The sequence below is a fragment of the Stegostoma tigrinum genome, chromosome 22 (assembly GCF_030684315.1).
Source record: "Stegostoma tigrinum isolate sSteTig4 chromosome 22, sSteTig4.hap1, whole genome shotgun sequence".
NCBI lineage: Eukaryota > Metazoa > Chordata > Chondrichthyes > Orectolobiformes > Stegostomatidae > Stegostoma > Stegostoma tigrinum.
The window spans coordinates 4204175-4225485 of record NC_081375.1 but is presented as its reverse complement, the minus strand read 5'-3'; the positions used below and the strand labels follow the sequence as shown (position 1 = coordinate 4225485).

At 45.9% G+C, this 21311-nt stretch overlaps 1 protein-coding gene across 1 annotated transcript in view; it reads left to right on the top strand.

Moving 5' to 3' along the window:
- The first annotated feature begins 412 nt into the window (after nucleotides 1-412).
- Nucleotides 413-21311, top strand: part of wu:fj29h11 (uncharacterized) — a 140884-nt gene continuing 119985 nt past the window's right edge. Inside the window, exons 1-2 of the mRNA XM_059653587.1 lie at nucleotides 413-465; nucleotides 15242-15631. Coding sequence (XP_059509570.1) covers nucleotides 15247-15631 — 385 coding nt within the window. The 5' untranslated portion in view covers nucleotides 413-465; nucleotides 15242-15246. The remainder of the gene's footprint in view (nucleotides 466-15241; nucleotides 15632-21311) is intronic.

Sequence of the window (21311 nt, the reverse complement as noted above, 5' to 3'; positions counted from 1 at the left end):
GTCTCTCAGTGTGTGCAGAGGAGGCAGCTCGTAGCCCCGTGTGCTCCCAGCAGAGCTACAAGCCGCTGCACTGTGTTCCGGTCTGGAGGTTGTCACACTCTCTCCTCTTCAGTGTTCATTACTGACGCTTTCTCTCTGGGTCTGGAATGTCACCCATGTTTCTCATCATGCCCCCTTTTGTCTTGTGCTAATATAGGGCGAACTGTGCCCTCTACCCAAATAAAAACCGGTGGAACTGCTGATGCTGTAAATCGGGATCAAACGTTTTTGATGGATTGGAATAAGTCAGGGGGGCAGAGAAATTGAGGTGACCCACGTCATGTCAACAGTTCTCAAAGAACAGGTTTACTGCATCTAAAGGACCAGAGGATGGGGTCCAGGTGGAGAAACTGTGTTGGGCGAAAGGGTTTCTGAAACAGGAAGATGGTTCCAACAGTTCTGAGGAAGGGTCACCGGACCCGAAAGGTTAACTCAGTTTTTTCCTTCACAGATGCTGCCAGACCTGCTGAGCTTCTCCAGCAATTTTGTTTTTGTGCCCTCTACATAATCCGTTTACAGCTCTTTTTTCCTCCTCTCTGCATCTGCCTTCGCTTTGTTCCTTTTTGTAAAATGCAAACTGTAACATTAGTTCTGATGTGGTCATTAAGGTTCTTAGACTCATGCCTCGAGTTACGATACAAGTTGGATGTATTATTCCTTTAGTTTGTATCTCATCCTCCCATCTCCAATAACCCCACACAGTCAAATGGTTTCTTTCACAGAATGTAGGAACAAATTACTGCAGAAGCTGGAATCTGTACTGACCACACAAAAGCTGCAGATCACACAGGTCAGACAGCATCCATGGACAGAGAGCAAGCTCATGTTTTGGGTCTAGATGACTCTTCATCAGAACTAAGATAATACAGTGTGGAGCTGGAGGAACGCAACGGGCCGGGCAGCATCAGAGGAGCAGGAAAGTTCATGTTTTGGGTCGGGACCCTTCCTCAGCATCAGCAGTTCCTGCTATCTCTCTTCACCAGAACTGATGTGAAGTGTAGAAGGACAGCATTTAAGCTGTAGTGGGTGGGGGTAGGGGGGGGAGAGGGAGGAGAGGGTTGCGCTGGGGGAGAAAGGATGCTGAGAGTTCAGATTGTGACGGTAATGTAAGAATGGCAGACCAATGGTGTGGGGTGAGCACAAACTGGAGGAACACCATCTGATCTTCAGACTGGGCAGTTTACAACCTTTTGGACCTAATCTTGAGTTCAACACCTTCAAATTGTGAATGCACACCCATTCCTTCCCTTTCTTTTAGCTTTACTTGTTACAACCTCTGTCACCATGTCCTCTCTCCCTCCCCCCCCAAATATAGCATAAATGCTGCTCCCTCCACACTTCGTGTCAGCTCTGATGAAGAGCCATCTAGACTTGAAATGTTAGCTTGCTCTCTCTCCATGGATGCTGCCTGACCCACTGTGATCACCAGCATTTGTTGTTTTCAGTGTTTCGAGATGGATAAAAAACTAGCTGGGCAACAGGAGACAGAGAGCTGTAGTGGAAGAGGGTTTCTCAAATTGGAGACCTGTGACCAGTGGTGTTCCACAGGGATCTGTGCTGGGACCACTGTTGTTTGTGAGAAACGTAAATGATTTGGAGGAAGGTGTAGGTGGTCTGATCAGCAAGTTTGCAGATGACACGAAGATTGTTGGAGTAGCTGATAGTGAAGGGGACTGTCAGAGATTAAAGCAGAATATAGATAGACTGGAGAGTTGGGCAGAAAAATGGCAGATGGAGTTCAATCCAGGCAAACGCGAGGTGATGCATTTTGGAAGATCTAATTCAAGAGCGAACTGTACAGTAAATGGAAAAGTCTTGGGGAAAATTGATGTACAGAGAGATCTGGGTGTTCAGGTCCATTGTTCCCTGAAGGTGGCAACACAGGTCAGTAGAGTGGCCAAGAAGGCATATGGCATGCTTTCCTTCATTGGACGGGGTATTGAGTACAAGAGTTGGCAGGTCATGTTGCAGTTGTATAGGGCTTTCGTTCGGCCACATTTGGAGTACTGTGTGCAGTTCTGGTCGCCACATTACCAAAAGGATGTGGATGCTTTGGAGAGGGTGCAGAGGAGGTTCACCAGGATGTTGCCTGGTATGGAGGGTGCTAGCTATGAAGAAAGGTTGAATAGATTAGGATTATTTTCATTAGAAAGATGGAGATTGAGGGGGTTCTGACTGAGGTCTACAAAATCATGAGGGTATAGCAAGAGGTTTTTTCCCAGAGTGGGGGACTCAGTTACTGGGGGTCATGAGTTCAAAGTGAGAGGAGGCAAGTTTAGAACATAGAACATAGAACAATACAGCACAGAACAGGCCCTTCAGCCCTTCATGTTGCGCCAACCTGTGAACTAATCTAAGCCCCTCCCCCTACACTACCTCATCATTATCCATATGTTTATCCAAGGACTGTTTAAATGCCCCTAATGTGGCTGAGTTAACTACATTGGCAGGCAGGGCATTCCACGCCCTTACCACTCTCTGAGTAAAGAACCTACCTCTGACATCTGCCTTAAATCTATCACCCCTCAATTTGTAACTATGCCCCCTTGTACAAGCTGAAGTCATCATGCTCTGAAAAAGACTCTCACTGTCCACCCTATCTAATCCTCTGATCATCTTGTATGTCTCTATTAAATCCCCGCTTAGCCTCCTTCTCTCCAATGAGAACAGACCCAAGTTCCTCAGCCTTTCTTCATAGGACCTGCGCTCCAGGCCAGGCAACATCCTGGTAAATCTCCTCTGCACCTTTTCCAATGCTTCCACATCCTTCCTGTAATGGAGTGACCAGAACTGTATGCACTATTCCAAATGAGGCCGCACTAGCGTTTTGTATTAGCGTTTAAGGGAGATACGCGTGGAAAGTTCTTTACGCAGCAGGTGGTGGGTGCCTGGAACGCGTTGCCAGCGGAGGTGGTAGACGCAGACACGTTAGCGTCTTTTAAGATATATTTGGACAGGTACATGGATGGGCAGGGAGCAAATGGACACAGACCGTTAGAAAATAGATGACAGGTTAGACTTAGGATCTGGATCGGCACAGGCTTGGAGGGCTGAAGGGCCTGTTCCTGTGCTGTGATTTTCTTTGTTCTTTGTTCTCTTACATCTCTTTTTATATAAAACTAAGATCAGGAGTAGGCCTTTCAGCCTGTCACCCTGCCCCACCATTTATATGATCCTGGCTAATCTTCTCTCACCTCAGATCCACTCTTCTGCCTGCTCCACATAAACATTCCATCTATTACTGGAACATAATAGACAATAGGTGTTGGAGTAGGCCATTTGGCCCTTCGAGCCAGCACCACCAAATAGATAGAACAGAAATAAATAGAACATAGAACAGCACAGTGCAGGAACGGGCCCTTTGGCCCATGATGTTGTGCCAAATTAAACTAATCCCTTCTGCCTGCCTTTGATCCATATCCCTCCATTTCTTGCATATTCATGTGCTTATCTAAATGTCTTTTGAACGTGTATTTTGTATCTGCCTCCATCACCATCCCTGGCAACACATTCCATGCTCCCATCACTGTGTAAAAAAAAAACTTGCCGCTCACATCTCCTTTGAACTTTCCCCCTCTCAGTTTAAATGCATGCCCCCTAGTATTAGACATCTCAAAGAACAAAGAAAATTACAGCACAGGAACAGGTCCTTTGATCCTCCAAGCCTGTGCCGATCCAGGTCCTCTATCTAAACCTGTCGCCTATTTTCCAAGGATCTGTATCCCTCTGCTCCCTGCCAATTCATTTATCTGTCTAGATAAATCCTAAATGATGCTATCGTGCCAGCCTTTACCACCTCCGCTAGCAATGTGTTCCAGGCGCTCACCACCCTTTGCATAAAGAGCTTTCCACGCATATCTCCCTTAAACTTTTCCTCTCTCACCTTGAAATCGTGACCCCTAGTAATTGAGTCCCCCACTCTGGGAAACAGCTTCTTGCTATCGTCCCTCTCATGATTTTGTAGACCCCAATCAGGTCCTACCTCAACCTCTGTATTTCTAATGAAAATAACCCTAATCTACTCAACCTCTCTTCATGGCTAGCACCCTCCATACCAGGCAACATCCTGGTGAATGTCCTCTGTGCCCTCTCTAAAGCATTCACTTCCTTTTGGTAATGTGGCAACCAGAACTGTACACAGCATTCCAAAATGTGATCGAACCAAAGTCCTATACAACTGTAACATGACCTGCAAACTCTTGTACTCAATACCCCGCCCAATGAAGGAAAGAATGCCGTATGCCTTCTTGACCACCCTATCGACCTGCGTTGTCACCTTCAGGGACCAATGGACCTGAACAGCCAGATCTCTCTGTTCATCAGTTTTCCCCAGGGCTTTTCCATTTACCTTATAACTCGGCCTTGAATTAGATCTTCCAAAATGCATCTCCTCACATTTGCCTGGATTGAACTCCATCTGCCATTTATCTGCCCAACTCTCCAGTCTATCTATATTCTGCTGTAATCTCTGACAGTCCCCTTCACTATCAGCTACTCCACCAATCTTAGTGTCACCTGCAAACTTGCTGATCAGACCACCTATACCTTCCTCCAGATCATTTACATATATCACAAACAACAGTGGCCCTGATACAGATCCCTGTGGAACACACTGGTCACAGTTCTCCATTTTGAGAAACTCCCTTCCACTACAGCTCTCTGTCTCCTGTTGCCCAGCCAGTTTTTTATCCATCTAACTAGCACACCCTGGACCCCATGTGACTTCACTTTCTCCATCAGCCTACCATGGAGAACCTTATCAAATGCCTTTAAGCTCTGGGAAAAAGATTCTGACCATTGACCCTATCTATGCATCCCATAATTTTATGGATTTCTATCAAGTCACCCCTCAGCCGCCATTGCTCCAGAGAAAACGACCTGAGTTTTTCCAGCCTCTCCTTATAGCTCATACCCTCTAATCCAGGCAGCATCCTGGTAAACGTCTTCTGCACCCTCTGCAAAGCCTCCTCACCCTTCCTGTGATGTGGTGACCAGAACTGAACACAATACTCTAAGTGTGGCCTAACCAAAGTCTTATAAAGCTACAACATGACATCCTGACTGGTACTCAATTACCCAACCAATAAAGGCAAGCATGCCATACGCCTTCTTTCCCACCCTGTCTACTTGTGTGGGCACTTTCAGGGAGTTGTGGACTCGAATCCCAAGAACCCTCTGTATATCAATGCTGTTTCGGGTCCTGCCACTAACTGTTCTTAACATTTGATCTCCCAAAGTGCAGCACCTCACACTGATTAAAAATCTGTGAGTTTACTTAATGTGCAGCATCCGCTCCACAGATTCACCAGCTTTTGAGGGAAGTCAATCCTCCTCATCTCTGTTTTACAACTACCGTCATTATCGTTAAACTGCAACCTCTTGTCCTAGACTGCCTCTCAAAGAACCATTCTGTCTTGGTCTATCCACTTTAGCAATTTGAATAAAACAAAGACCTGGAAATATGACCAGAGAATCCCGACAACGCAGGAAGAGGCCGTTTGGTCTACCAAGACTGCACCAACCCTCAAAAGTGCGTCCCACCCCACCTTCACATTGATTCAGAAAATAAATAATGGGGCACTTTGCAGTGGGTGGGGTGGGGGAGTGAGTTAATAATTATCCACTTAATGAAATAACAATGTTCCTGCCTGGGGAAATTGTCCAAGCACAAAACCAGGCTCCTTGCGACACCTCACATTATAATTTCCCAACAGGCTGTGCTTTCAATGGTTCACACCTCTGTCAATGCACACACACCCCTTCATGATCACTGTTGACCCACCCACTCACTCAGCAGCCCCCTCTCATCTCTTCTGCCATTACTAGAACATAGAACATTACAGAACAGTACAGGCCCTACGGCCCTCGATGTTGTGCCGACCTGTCATACCAATCTCAAGCCCATCTAACCTACACTATTCCATGTACGTCCATGTAATACCTACCATTAGCACCCACTCTGCATCTATATCCTGACTACCATTACTACTCCCTTTGCCTTTTGCTCTGGAGCATCTTTACCATTTGTTTCATCTGCTCCGGTAGTGATTGAAATGAGGTCAGCCAGGTTCCCTGATTGGGGCTGTTAACCTGGGTCAATCAGGGAGCCCTGGCTGACAGATATAAACAGGAGTGTCACTGGCTCTGCTCCCTCTCTCACTGTGAGGGAACTGGGTGAGTATCAAGTACTAGGCACGTGTCAGTAAAGGGTAACAAGATGTGGAAACAGCAGTGTGGTTGTTGTGGGTGATTTTAACTTCCCCAGTATTGGCTGGGACTCCCTATTTGCTAGGTGGCTTGGATGGGGCAGAATTTGTAAGGACCAATCAGGTGGGTTTCTTGACACAACCTGTAAGCAGCCCAACCAGGGAAGGGGTTATACTGGACCTGGTTTTGGGAAATGAGCCTGGGCAGACGAGTGAAGTTTCAGTGGGGCAGCAATTTTGGAAGTAGTGACCATAAAATAGTTATGGATAGAGATAACAGCAGTCCTTGGGTGAAGGTGTTAAATTGAGGGAAGGCAAACTATAACAATATTAGGCAGGATAATAAAATGTGAGGCTGGATGAACACAGCAGGCCCAGCAGCATCCCACGAGCACAAAAGCTGACGTTTCGGGCCTAGACCCTTCATCAGAGGGTCTAGGCCCGAAACGTCAGCTTTTGTGCTCCTGAGATGCTGCTGGGCCTGCTGTGTTCATCCAGCCTCACATTTTATTATCTTGGATTCTCCAGCATCTGCAGTTCCCATTATCACTGATACAATATTAGGCAGGAACTGGTACCCTACAGCTGCCCTTGAGGAAGGGTCAGCCTTGGTAATGGTCCCATAGCAAAGACGCAGCTTTTAGGGAAATGTAGAAGGAGCTAGCATCATCTAAGGTGTTGGTGCACAATGATTCCAAGTGAGATCTGTTGCTGTCACGTGGTTTATGGTATTCGGGTAGTGTTGGCTGACAGGGGAGGAACACCCAATAGTGAGTGTTTACTGGGCGTTGGCTGATGCAGAATGCAAATACGCCCAGATAGAGCAGGAAGGTTTGGCCCTCATGTTTGGTGTCAGAGTTCAACCAATACCTTTATGGATGTAAATCTTTGATAGCAATAGACCACAGCCCGCCCAGGGCAACTCAAAGAGGACTGGGCTGTGCCACCCATAACTTCAGGTTGAATTCAGTGTTGGGCTCGCATTCTAATGCGCACAATTATGTTGGGACACCATCTGGGAGGTTAAGTAGCAAATGCTGGTGCCTTGAGCCGCATCCCGCTGACAGTTACACTACCCAGTGGTATTGCTGCTGGAAAAGTCTGTAAACTTTCTGAACACATTTCCAGTCACTGCTGATGAGATCAGACTGTGGACACAAAAAGATCCTGTCTTGGCAAAACTAAAACAGCTGGTGGTGATGGGAAAAACAAAGGGCAATCACAATTAGCACTGACGTTCTTCTAGATCAGGTGGAAAGATGCCATTTGGTTATGGGGAGCAAAAATGATTGTCCCGAGCAAAGATAACTGTCAGACAATTCGACTAGGGTCATGCTGGGCTATCCAAAGTGAAGATGTTGCTGAGAGTTGAAACCTTGGGAGTGCAGGTTCATAGTTCCTTGTAAGTGGAGTTGCAGGTAGACAGGATAACGAAGAAGGTGTTTGGTACGCTTGCTTTTATTGGTCAGTGCATTGAGTGTCAGAGTTGGGAGGTCATGTTGCAACTATACAGGACACTGTTTAGGCCAGTGTTGGAATCCTGCGTGCAATTCTGGTCTCCCTGCTCTGAAACTCGAAAGGGCTCATACAAGGATGCTAACAGTGTTGGAGGGTTTGAGCTATCGGGACAGGCAGAATAGGCTAGTGCAATTTTCCCTGGGGCATTGGAGGTACGGAGGGTGACCTTATAGAGGTTTATAAAATCATGAAGGGAACGGTTGGGTGAATAGACAAAGTCTTTCCCCCAGGGTGGGTAAGTCCAAAACTAGAGAGATTAGGCTTATGGTGAGAGGTGAAAGAGTTAGAAGGGCGCTAAGGGGCAACTTTTTCATCAGACGGTGGTGCATACGTAGACATGAGCTGCCAGAGGAAGTGATGCAGGCTGGTCTGATTCCAAAAATTAAAAGGCATCTGGATAGCTATGTGAATAGGAAGAGTTTAAAGGGATATAGACCAAATGCTGGCAAATGGGACTAGATTTATTTGGGATATCGGGTCGGCATGGACGAGTTGGACTGAAGAGTCTGTATCCATGCCGTACAGCTCTATGACTCTTAAGTTACGTCTGGTGGTCAGGATTGGATGCAGATATAGCCACATTGGTGGGGCAGTGCCCAGAGTGCCAACAAGGACAAAAATTACCATCAACAACTCCCCCCACATTCATGGGAATGGCTGGATGAACCTGGGACCCTAAACCCTTGGTCATACATTGACTATTCACATCCGTTCATGGACTAAATATTGTTAGTCATTGCAGATGCCCACTCAAAGTGGTTGGAGGTGCATAGAATTCACTCCTCAAATGCAGGCGCGATGATAGAAAAACTGTGAGCATCTTTTGCAATATATTGGCTCCCGGAAGTGTTGATCACAGACAACAAGCCATCATTTAACAGCAGGGAATTTGAGTATTTTCCTAAAATCGAATGGTGTTCAACATTTAAGGATGGTTCCATACCACGCATTGTCCAGTTTTCTGGCAGAAAGAGCAGTCCAAACTTTGAAGGCAGGCTAAAAGAAACAGCCTACAGCTTCACCAGATACCAAACTGCGCCAGTTCCTTTTTTGATTATAGGATTGCCCTCCATGCAGCTACAGGGATAGCTCCAGTCAAGTTGCTGATCGGGAGAAGACCAGGTTAAATCTAATCTAGTGGATGTGGGTGGTGAGGGTGAACTGGCATCAGGAACGTCAGTGCTGGACAGAAGACTCCCCTAAGCAAGGGAGACAGTTTCTTTCAGAGGATGAAGTTTGGTGTAGAATCCTCAGAAATGGCCCTGCATTGGTAAGAGGCATGGTTGGCATGAGGTCAGATCCCGTGTCATACAAAATGTGGGTAGGTATGACATTCCTGAACAAGCACCTGGACTACATGAAAGCTGCAAACTCATGAACGGGGCAGGAACAGAGCATACCTGACCTCTCAGAACAGCTGGAAAGGCAGTCAGAACCCATGGTTCCTCCCACTCTGTCCAACGTCGAGCAAACTTCAGACTCTGAGACAGAAATGGCAGCTTTTGCAGCCTCAGTGCCTTTACAGTCTGAAGAACAAGATGAATCTCCTTCGAGATGCTCTGGGGTCACAAGAGGTGGGCTCAGTCTGATACTCGCTGCCCATATCCAAGGCTGAGTCACAGGAACCAGACCAGTGCTAAAACACCCCAGGAGATGCTACAGGGCAAGAACCAGCCTACATTCCCAGATGTAGAGGGGAAGGAATGCATGTTTGTAACTTGGTCAGCCAGGTAGACCTTGTAGAATTATGAGTTCCCTGATCAGTCCAGATTAACAGCCCCAGTCAGGGAGGCCTGGCTGACAGACATACTACCCACCTGTAAATAATGGATGACTTGCTGAAGCGATACCGGTCTCTGTGGAGTTATTACACTCCTCCACTTTCACTGCAGCGTAAAACGCATCAATTTTCCAGCTCCATTTATGTCTGAAGAATAGCGATATTGAATTCAACACATTCTCTCTTCGTAGATACTACCCGAACTACTGAGTTTCCTTAGAGACCTACTGAGTTTCATCACTACTTTCTGATTTTGTTTCAGATATCCAGAATCTGCAGTACATTGCTTTGATTTTGGGAACGTCCTTGGCTTGATTGCAGTCTATGTTCTACATTTTGTTTGGATTTAATAACTTTTAGATCCACTATGTTTCTGACTTTCAAGGGCTCTGTTCTTATCATAGAACATAAAACATAGAACATTACAGCACAGTACAGGCCCTTCAGCCCTCGATGTTGTGCCGACCTGTCATTCCAATCTGAAGCCCATCTAACCTACACTATTCCATGTACGTCCATATGCTTGTCCAATGATGACTTAAATGTACCTCACGTTGGCGAATCTACTACCGTTGCAGGCAAAGCATTCCGTTCCCTTACTACTCTCTGAGTAAAGAAACTACCTCTGACTTAGAAGTATTTCTTATCGTTGCCTTCATGCTACTAGACTGAACATACTGTTTTCCTTTCAGTATTTTCCCATTATTTGCCTTGTGTTAATCATGTTGTTGCATTAAACTCATAATTTCTTGACTTAATTATTCTGTTCATTCATTACAAAGAGATGGACCTTATGGTTTCTGAAAGGTTAGTACAGCCGCCTGGTTATCTTCAATCCTCTTGCTTACCCTGATGGAGCTGTTTGAGAAAATCACTTGCAGGGTTTTTCAGAAAAGTATTGCATCTGTATTTATTTAGACTGGCTTCATTTACCAAATATGGTCATGTTAGGCATTGTATTGCCCGAAAACTACCTCAATTTTGGCTTCTTTTAAAATCCTGATTTCTGTTATATGTGCCTTTAGCTGCTCAGCATGTGAACAGTGGAATTTCCTCCCTAAACCTTTGCATTTGTACGCAGCTTTTTTTAAATTGTTCATTAACAAAGTTAACATTTCAGGCCGATGAACCTTTAGCTGAATTGGAAAGAATTGACATTTAACAGGTTTTAAGCAAGTAAAGATACAGAGAAAGCAACAGTTTGAGGAATAAGGAAGAGGAAAGTGTTTAGTGTGGGAGAAGGACAGGAGACATTGCGCAGTAGAAGGTGGCGGTGAAGGAGGTAGCAAGGGGACAGGCAAAGAAACAAAAGATGGGTCTTGGGAAGGGGTAAGTGGGAATAGCAGAAACTACTACCTCAGCTGCCATTGAAGAATTGTGGCAGCGCTTATGAGCTGAAATTGTTGAATTAAACATTAAGTCTGATCCAAGAGATTGTAAAGTGCCTAATTAAAGATGAGGTTCTGTTCCTTGATCTTGTACTGACCTTAGTTGGAACGATGTGGAAATTTTGAAGCAGAGAGGTCTGACTTTGTTTCTCTCTCCACAGATGCTGTCTGACCTCAGTATCTTGAACATGTCCTGTGATTTTTAATCTCTGATTTCCCTCGTCCACTCCACACCCCCCATGAGGCCCATCACCCCTGGCACCTTTCCCTGTAACTGCAGGAAGTGCTACACCTTCCCCTACACCCCCATCCAAGGAACCAAAAAAACCCTCCAAACCAGACAGATGTTCACCTGCACTTCCACTAATGTGGTCTATGCATCTGCTGCTCCCGATGTGGCCTCCTCTACATCGGTGAGACCAAGTGGAGGCTTGGAGACCATTTCGTAGAGCACCTGCTCTCTGTTTGCCACAAACGACTACACCTCCCAGGTGTGAACCATTTCAGCTCCCCCTCCCACTCCCTGGACGACATGTCTAACATGGGCCTTCTCCAGTGTCACAATGACGACACCCGAAAATTGGAGGAACCGCACCGCTTATTCTGCCTTGGGAGCCTACAAGCCAATGGTCTCAATGTGGACTTTACTAGCTTCAAAATCTCCCCACACCAACCTCATCCCAAGACAAGTCCCCCCTCATCCCCACCTCCTTAACCTGTCCATCTTCTCTCCCACCTATCACTCCCACCTCACTGACCAAACCCCACCATTGCCGACCTGCACTCACTTATCACCATCCCACCTCCGTTTGCCAGCCCCACCCCTACTTTCTGTATTTATTTCAGAGCCATCTACCCCTCCCCATTTCTAAAGAAGGGCCTAGACCCGAAACGTCAGCTTTCCTGCTCCCCTGATGCTGCCTGGCCTGCTGTGTTCATCCAGCTCTACACCTTGTTATCTCAGGCTCCAGCATCGGCAGTTCCTACTATCTCTGATTGGGCCATTCTAATACCCCAGCATCACTCAGTGTCAGTACTGATCTGATTACATTCCTTTGAGACACCTGGCACATATTGTCATGTTGAATATGTTTTATAAATATAGATTGTTGTATTCTAGCAGTCACACATGCTTATTTTGAAGCTGTATGTGCTATTGATGATATGACAGTGTTGCGAGGTTCTGATCACTCAGACATAGCAAGAGGTGCAGATGCTGGGGTCAGAGGTAACACCGTGTTGAGCTGGAGGAACACAGCAGGCCAGGCAGAATTGGAGGAGCAGGAATGTTGATATTTCAGCTGAAGATTTCAGGTTCAGCCAGGTGGATAAGGTTGTTAAGAAAGCATATGGTGTTTTGGCTTTCATTAACAGGGGGATCGAGTTTAAGAGCCGCGAGGTTATGCTGCAGCTCTACAAAACCCTGGTGAGACCACACTTGGAATATTGTGTCCAGTTCTGGTTGCCCTATTATAGGAAAGATGTGGAGGCTTTGGAGAGGGTGCAGAGGAGGTTTACCAGGGTGCTGCCTGGACTGGAGGTCTTGTCTTACGAGGAGAGGTTGACTGAGCTCGGACTTTTCTCTCTGGAGAGAAGGAGGAAGAGAGGTGACCTGATCGAGGTGTACAAGGTAATGAGAGGCATGGATAGAGTCGATAGCCAGAGACTTTTCCCCAGGGCAGGATTGACTGCCAGGAGCGGTCATAGTTTTAAGGTGTTAGGAGGAAGGTATAGAGGAGACGTCAGAGGGAGGTTCTTCACCCAGAGAGTTGTGAGCGCATGGAATAGTTTTCCAGTGGTAGTCGTGGAAGCAGAGCCATTAGTGACATTTAAGTGACTGCTGGACATGCACATGGACAGCAGTGAATTGAGGGGAATGTAGGTTAGGTTATTTTATTTTTGGATTAGGATTATTCCACGGCAGAACATTGTGGGCCGAAGGGCCTGTACTGTGCTGTACTTTTCTATGTTCTATGTTCAATGTTCCTGCTTTTCATCCAAGTGACATTGATGTAGGCTCATAGAAGCCTACAGCTCAAAAAAGGGCCCTTTGGCCCATCAAGTCCATGCTGGTCAAAACCCATCTAACTATTCCATAATATTAATGCTATAAGCTGACAGCTCTTGGCCCATAGCCTGTATGCCTTGCCAACACGAGTGCACATCTAAATACTTTTTAAATGTTATGAGGGCTTCTACATCTAGCACCCACAGGTGTTGAGTTCCAGAATCCTACCGCCCACTGGGAGAAAAAAAAATTCTCACCCATCCTCTAAACCTTACCACAAAACTCTGAGCCCTGGTCATTGACGCCCACCCCCCATAAAGGGGAAAACTTTCTTCCTGTCTATCCTATGAATGCCGTTTTATAATTTTCTACATCTCAATCATGTCCCTCCTCAGTCTCCTCTGCTCAGGGGATAACATCCCAACCATGTCCAATTTCTCTTTATAACTGAAACTGTCCAGCCCAGGCAACATCCTGGCAAATCTCCTGGAAATTGCTTGGAAACTAATAAATAAAGTTAAGCCCAGCCATCACTTTTGTAGGTGAGAGTTTGGGCCGGTTGTGTTCTGTTGTATTAAACCTGCTGGAGTATTTATCATTGAGCAGCATTAATGGAAATTTTGTTACAATTTAAAGAAGCCCATTAATAGTGACATGCTGTGTTTCTGAGCTTTTACACCCCAATTTTTTTTTAAAAAGTGGAGCTTGTTTCTGTTGCAGTTTGGGTCAAAGGACAGAAAATTGGTTCAGAGATTTGATAAGATTGAAAATATTCCCCAACAGATGGTAACTGATGCATATTTTCCTATTGTGTTAAAATGTTACTGACCAAGCCTAATGGCTTCAGGCTTCTATGTGCAGGTTTGTAGGTTATACTCCAGTACAAAACACCACTGGAGTTGTTAAATTATGGGTTTCACTTCATATCAAGTCTTCTGGAGCACATGAAGGATGTGGTTAAATTGGATTGTGATGGACAAAGGATCATTGTTAATCCGGCAAGTGGGAAAGGATCAGCTGAGTGCAGCTGTCCGTCCAGCAGCGTGTTAGAAAAGTTGTCCCTGGTTAATCTATCCTGTAACCAAATGTGGATTACACACCAGCATCAGGATAAGAGATTATTCTATTTTTATTCGGAAACAGTGGCTATGTCAGGCAAAAAATGTGCTGTGTGGTATTCGGTTTGAGATGTTTTTGTTGTGCCATTTAGGAGGATTGGAGTATAATAGCTGCTTTCCTCACAGGAAAGGAAAAGTGGAACAGTGGCTTGATACAAACTGAGATGATCCACACATGAAGATGAAATGTCTTCAATACCTTCCCTGCCCTCTTTTCTTCTGTTGGGTCTCGGCATGTGGACCTCACTGGCTAAGCTGCCATTTGTTTCCCATCCTTAGGTGGCCTTAAAAGTCGTGATGCACTGGCTTCTTGACCCTTCGTTCTGTCCACAAAAAAGACCTTGAGCTTCCAGTTGCCTGCCGTTTCAATGCACCACTCTGTTCCCTGGCCAATATCTCTGTCTCAGGCTTGCTGCAGTGTTCCAGTGAAGCTCAGCATAGGCTAGAAAAACAGCACCTTGTTTTCTGCTTGAGAACTCGATGTTGACTTCAACAGTTTCCGGGCTTGAGTTCTTCCATGTCTTTACCCCAACCTCCACGCGTGAGGCCTTGTTGTCACAGTCTGCTATCACACACATCCCATTGGTAGCCACTAACAGTCCCCATTAACAGCTATTCACCCTCTCAGCCAGATCGTCATCCACTCCTTTTTCTGTCCAAATGTCCTCCCCTCTCTTTGGGCTCTACCCACGCCTCTCATTTACTCCTTACCCCTACCCTCTCCTCCACATAAACCAACGTATTTCTCACCACCATCAGTTCTGAGGAAGGATGACTGAACCTTGAAACATTAACTCTGATTTCTCTCCACAGATGCAGCCCAGACCTGCCGAGCTTTCCCAGCAACTTCTACTTTTGTTTATGATTTTCAGCAGCTACAATTCTATTTTTTTTTAATTAAGCATACATGCTGTTGGTTTAGCTTATTTTTACATGTGGTGTGTGTGGTCAGTAGAACGACCGTGGTCTATGGAGTGTGAAGTGGCATAAAGCTCCTGGTCAAGAAAAGAATAAGCAGATTTGAAGCAAACTCTGCCAGTCTGTGGAAATGAGCTGTGTTTGTTTTTTCTTGTAAATGTGAGATGATGGTCTTCCATTCTCAGCAATTTAAAAACTTTTGAAAGCAGTGTTAAAATTGGGTGTTACCTCACTTCTTCCTGAAGAGAGATTTTTTTTTTACGCAGTGAATATGGAAGCCATATTGAAGGATGAATTGGTATGTCTGTTCTGTCGTTACCCTGAAGGCATTGCTCTACACAAGTTAGAGAAACTTTATAAAAAGCAATTCAAGAAGGATTTAAATGCTGAAGACTACAAATTTCCAACAGTACAAGCCATGGTGGAGTCAATGGATGACTTTCTGTGTCTAATACCCACGAAGAAAGGGTTCACCATCAAAGCCAAATCTCGACGTAACTTGAGAAAAATGCGGGCCAGAAGCCTTCAAATTCCTGGTACATCTTTTGGTTCTTCTGAAACTCAGACTTTGCTTCAGGGAAAAACTGACGGTGATTGCAAACCAGAGGATAAAGCTTCTTTGGCACAGCTACCATTGCAAAGAAAAATCTCAAAAGGTAATAAAATCAAATTTTACATACTTTGATCTATAAAACATTTCATGAGTCGAATTGACTCAGATTTGTATAGTACGTTCTTGGATCCTCAATCTATCATAATGTGCTCCACAATAAGTTGAATTGCTTTTGAAGTATGATAACAAAGTGTGAGGCTGGATGAACACAGCAGGCCCAGCAGCATCTCAGGAGCACAAAAGCTGACGTTTCGGGCCTAGACCCTTCATCAGAGAGGGGGATGGGGAGAGGGAACTGGAATAAATAGGGAGTGAGGGGGAGGTGGACCGAAGATGGAGAGAAAAGAAGATAGGTGGAGAGGAGAGTATAGGTGGGGAGGTAGGGAGGGGATAGGTCAGTCCAGGGAAGATGGACAGGTCAAGGAGGTGGGATGAGGTTACTAGGTAGGAAATGGAGGTGCGGCTTGGGGTGGGAGGAAGGGATGGGTGAGAGGAAGAACAGGTTAGGGAAGCGGAGACAGGCTGGGCTGGTTTTGGGATGCAGTGGGGGGAGGGGATGAACTGGGCTGGTTTTGGGATGCGGTGGGGGAAAGGGAGATTTTAAAGCTGGTGAAGTCCACTTTGATACCATTGGGCTGCAGGGTTCCCAAGCGGAATATGAGTTGCTATTCCTGCAAGCTTCGGGTGGCATCATTGTGGCACTGCAGGAGGCCCATGATGGACATGTCATCTAAGGAATGGGAGGGGGAGTTGAAATGGTTCGCGACTGGGAGGTGCAGTCGTTTATTGCGAACCGAGTGGAGGTGTTCTGCAAAGCGGTCCCCAAGCCTCCGCTTGGTTTCCCCAATGTAGAGGAAGCCACACCGGGTACAATGGATACAGTATACCACATTGGCAGATGTGCAGGTGAACCTGTGCTTAATATGGAAAGTCATCTTGGGGCCTGGGATAGGGGTGAGGGAGGAGGTGTGGGGGCAAGTGTAGCATTTCCTGCGGTTGCAGGGGAAGGTGCCGGGTGTGGTGGGGTTGAAGGGCAGTGTGGAGCGAACAAGGGCGTCACGGAGAGAGTGGTCTTTCCGGAAAGCAGACAGGGGTGGGGAGGAAAAATGTCTTGGGTGGTGGGGTTGGATAGTAGATGGCGGAAATGTCGGAGGATGATGCGTGGTATCCGGAGGTTGGTGAGGTGGTGTGTGAGAACGAGGGGGATCCTCTTTGGGCGGTTGTGGTGGGGGCGAGGTGTGAGGGATGTGTTGCGGGAAATACGGGAGACGCGGTCAAGGGCGTTCTCGACCACTGTGGGGGGAAAGTTGCGGTCCTTGAAGAACTTGGACATCTAGGATGTGCGGGAGTGGAATGCCTCATCGTGGGAGCAGATGCGGCGGAGGCGGAGGAATTGGGAATAGGGGATGGAGTATGTTTGCTGTAATACATTAAAGTGCAGGTGAATTGTCGGGAGCAATATGCCACAACTAGCAATGGGTTGAATAACCAATTGATCCATTGTTGCTGATCACAGCGGGTCAGACAGCATCCATGGAGAGACCCCAAGCTCATGTTTAGAATCTAAATGACTCTTCATCAAAGCTGAAGTGAAGTGTGGAGGGGACAGCATTTATGCTATCTTGGGGAGGGTGCATTAAAGTGCTGGGGGACACCCCTCACCCCACTACTGCCCCCTCTACACCATAGAATCTGTGCAATGTGGAAACAGGACCTTTGGCCCAACAAGTCCACACTGACTCTCAGAGCATCCACCCAGACCCATCCCCCTATAACCCACCTAACTGACACATCCCTGAACACTACGGGGTAATTTAGCATGGCCAATCCACCCTAACCTGCACATTTCCGCTCTGATATTTCACATTTCACATCACTTCAGCTCTGATGAAGATTAATCAAGACTCGACACTTTAGCTTGCTCTCTCTCCATGGATGCTGTCTGACCTGCTCTGATCTCCAGCACGTTTCGTTTTCAGTTCAGATTCCAGCATCTGCAGTAATTTGCTCCCACGATCCATTAATGAATAAATCACAAACTGCAAGCCTGCAGGTTCAGCAGGTGATAGGGAAGGCAGATGGAATGTTGGTCTTTATTTCAAACGGAATGGAGTACAAAGATAGAAAGTCTTGCTGAACCTATGCAAGGCACTAGATAGACCACAGCTGAAATGCAATGAACAGGTTTGTTCCCTTTATTTATAGAAAGACTTACTGGCAATGGAGGCATTTCAGGGAGGGTGAGTAGATTGGGCCTGTACTCAGTGGAGTTTAGAAGAATGAGAGATCATAGAGTCATACAGCACAGAAGTAGGCCCTGCATCCCAACTGGCCAATGCTGAACAGGTTTCCCAAACTGAATGAGCCCCATTTGCCTGTGTTTTACCATATCGCCGTAAACCTTTCCAGTCCATGTACCTGTCCAAATGTCTTATAAATGTAACTGTACCAGCCACTACTACTTCCCCGGGCAGCTCATTTCATACATGCATCACCCTCGGTGGGAAAAGGTTGCCCTCAAGTCCCTTTTAAATCCTTTCCCTCTCATCTTAAACTTATTCCCTCTCGTTTGGACTCCCCCACCCCGGGGGAAAAGACCTTGGCTGTTCACCCTCTCCATGCTCCTCATGATTCCACAAAACCCCATAAGGCCACCTCCCCATGCTCCAGGGAAAAAAAGTCCCAGCCTATCCTGTGCAACACAAACCACCGCCCCCCCGCCCCCAACTAATTCAGATCCTTTGGTCTCAGCAATATCCCTATTCTCCTCCCCCAGCAGGGCAACCAGAACTGAACACAGTGCCCCAAATTTGGCTCCCGGAATCATCATGGGGGACTGAACAGGCCGAATGCTAAAAGGTTATTTCTCCTTGTGGCGGGGCATGATCTCAGTAACTAGTCACCCAGTTAGGATGGAAATGAAGATGAGTTTCTTCTCTGAGGGTGATGAGTCTGTGGAATTTGTTCACAGAAGGCCTGGTCATTAAGCTCATTCAGAACTGAGATGGACAGATTTTTTATGGGTAAGGGAATCGAGGGTTAAGGGGGAAAGGCAGGAAAGTGGAGTTGGGGATTATTAAATCAGCCATATGTAGGAGCAAGCTCAGTGGGCTGAATGGTCTCCTTCTGCTCCTGTACCTTATGGTCTTATTGAATCCTTTTACATTGCTTTAGCAATCGTTCAGACACTGGAAGCTTAGATTTTTCACCTGTGATCCCCTACCTTGAGCTTTGCTTTCGAGTTATGATAGTTTGATAGTTCTCTGCTCAAACTAGATACTTATGAGAAAAGAAAGGCAATGAGGATTTACAGACTTAAGAAAATAGGTAGCGATGTATTAAGCTCAATAATTCTTTTAAATTATCTGGTTTTAATTGCACCATTCAATTTGTCTGAAAACGCAACAAATGTGTTACCTAATGAGAGGTCCCTGACATCTCTTACTGGAGGCCAAGAAAAAAAGTGTGTGTCACTGAATCTGAGGTGAGTGAATGGCTGGGATTTTATGGAGCCCCTGGGAGAGTGCCAGGAAATGAGTGGGACAAGAAATCAGATGAAATTTTGGGTAATGATGTTTCTGTTACCTCTTACCATCCCTGGCATTTAAAGCAGGAGAGCCTTCCTGATCTTAGGCTGACTGAGACATTTCACTGACCAGCTAAGGGCCCCTTCCCACACCACTACTGCTGTTCAACGCTTTGCCAGATTAGCCAAGTGCGTCATAGTGGCCTTCATACAGGCTTGGTAGGATTAGGTAAGTTGGGATCCTCCTGATCAGGTGCCTTACGGCCCGTAGAGGGTTGCAGGACCAAAGGTGGTATGGAAGCAAAAAGTCATTTGTGACAAGCTTGTTATCAATGAATCCCATAGAAGGCTCTGGTGGCAAAGCCATCCTGTTGTATTCTCCATTCCACATCCCTCCGCACAAACTCTCCCTCTACTCCTTGCTTCAGTTGATCCAGACAGTGACAGTACCCAACTGGATTTTGAGCCCTCCTCTGCTGTTGCTGATCTCACCTACTCCTAGGCCAATTATTGGCCACCATTGCTCATTAGGTGGGAGACGGTGGTGGGTACGTTGTGTTGGACCTTAGCCCTTAAAGGGGTGAAAATCCTGTTTATAGGTCACTAAAATGGCTGCTAAGTGGGAAAAAAAACTTGTGGTAATGGGTGAAGAAACAAAAAAATGCAAAGTGAGGAACTAGAGAAAAAAAATGGAGAAAGCAAATCAGGGAAAAAAACATCAAAATTGAGGCAGAGATCCCGAACTAAAATTGCTGAACTCAGTATTGAGCCCAGAATATTGTGAAGTGCTGACTGAAAGATGAGATATGCTGCAAGTAGTACAGTAACCTGCATAATGAGAGGATTCAAGCACAGAAGCAGGGATATCTTGCTGCAGTTGAACAGGGCCTTGGTGAAACCAAAACCTTGTCTGGACCATTGTTGCAGAGATAGTAGGAACTGCCGATGCTGGAGAATCCGAGATAACAAGGTGTGGAGCTGGATGAACACAGCAGGCCAAGCAGCATCAGAGGAGCAGGAAAGCTGACGTTTCGGGTTGAGACCCTTCATCAGAAAAATTGGAATATTGTGGCAGTTTTGGTCTCCTTATCTTAGGAAGAATGTTCTTGCTATTGGAGGGAGTGCAGTGAAGGTTTACCAGACAGATTTCTGGGATGGCAGGGCTGACAATGTGAAGAGAAACTGGATCTGGTTAAGAGTAGAGTCATTGGAGTTTAGAAGAATTGGGGGGGTCGGGGGGGCGGGGCGGCTGGGGATTGTGTAGAATCCTATCCTAACAAGGAACAGGGGCCTGAGAAGGGTGATCAGCCACAATCATTATTGAATAGCCTACGCATCTTCTTTTTTTCTATCCACTATAGTCCATGAGCTTGCTTTGACATTTGTTAGAACACTGTGGAAGACCACAGTAAAAACTGTAGTGTGACCTTTTTGCTGCCTTTGATGACTCTCTAATTCTATTTTCAATTTGCCACCTCACATTTGGAAGTGCAGCTCTAAGGTACACTTACACACTCTTCTACAGTACTCCGGGCTTGGTGCTGCCCCTGGAAATTTCAGATTCAGGACAATTGCTAAAGGCCTGTGGTATCTCAGGAATTCCCCATCCTTCATCCAACTCATTAAACCCAGTAGTATCTGCTTCATTACCCAAGGAAGGGTGTTCTCACTGTGAAGATAAAACTTTGTCTTCACTGCTACATCACTCACTAGCACTTCGCCCTAAACCAGACAAATGTATCAAATACAATAAAGTCCAGAAATTGAACAGATCGAGGGCAGTGTTGTACAGAGAATTAAGGTGGTTTTCCATCCAGGTTGCTTCAGGAAATAAGGAGAGGATTAAAGATGCATGTTTGAACAGCCAATGGATGAGACAATATCCATCCTATTTGTTGTATGTGTATCCAGAATTACTTCCATGTAATTATCTTTGGACTAGCAGAGCAGAGACTTCAGCCTTCCTGGTCACTTGTTCATGTAGTGGCAAACAGATCATTATTGTTTAGTCGGAAGCTGAAGGCTTCCTATCATTTTTGGAATAGTTCATTGTTTTGGATGACATGGAGAGAGATTAGGTGCATCATCAAGCACAAGGAAGTACATTTGAACCAGTGTCAGCTTTTAAACTGTGCTTTAACTTGTGTGCGCTGTCCTGATGTAGTTTGAACACATGTAGAAATATCAAGATTATGTG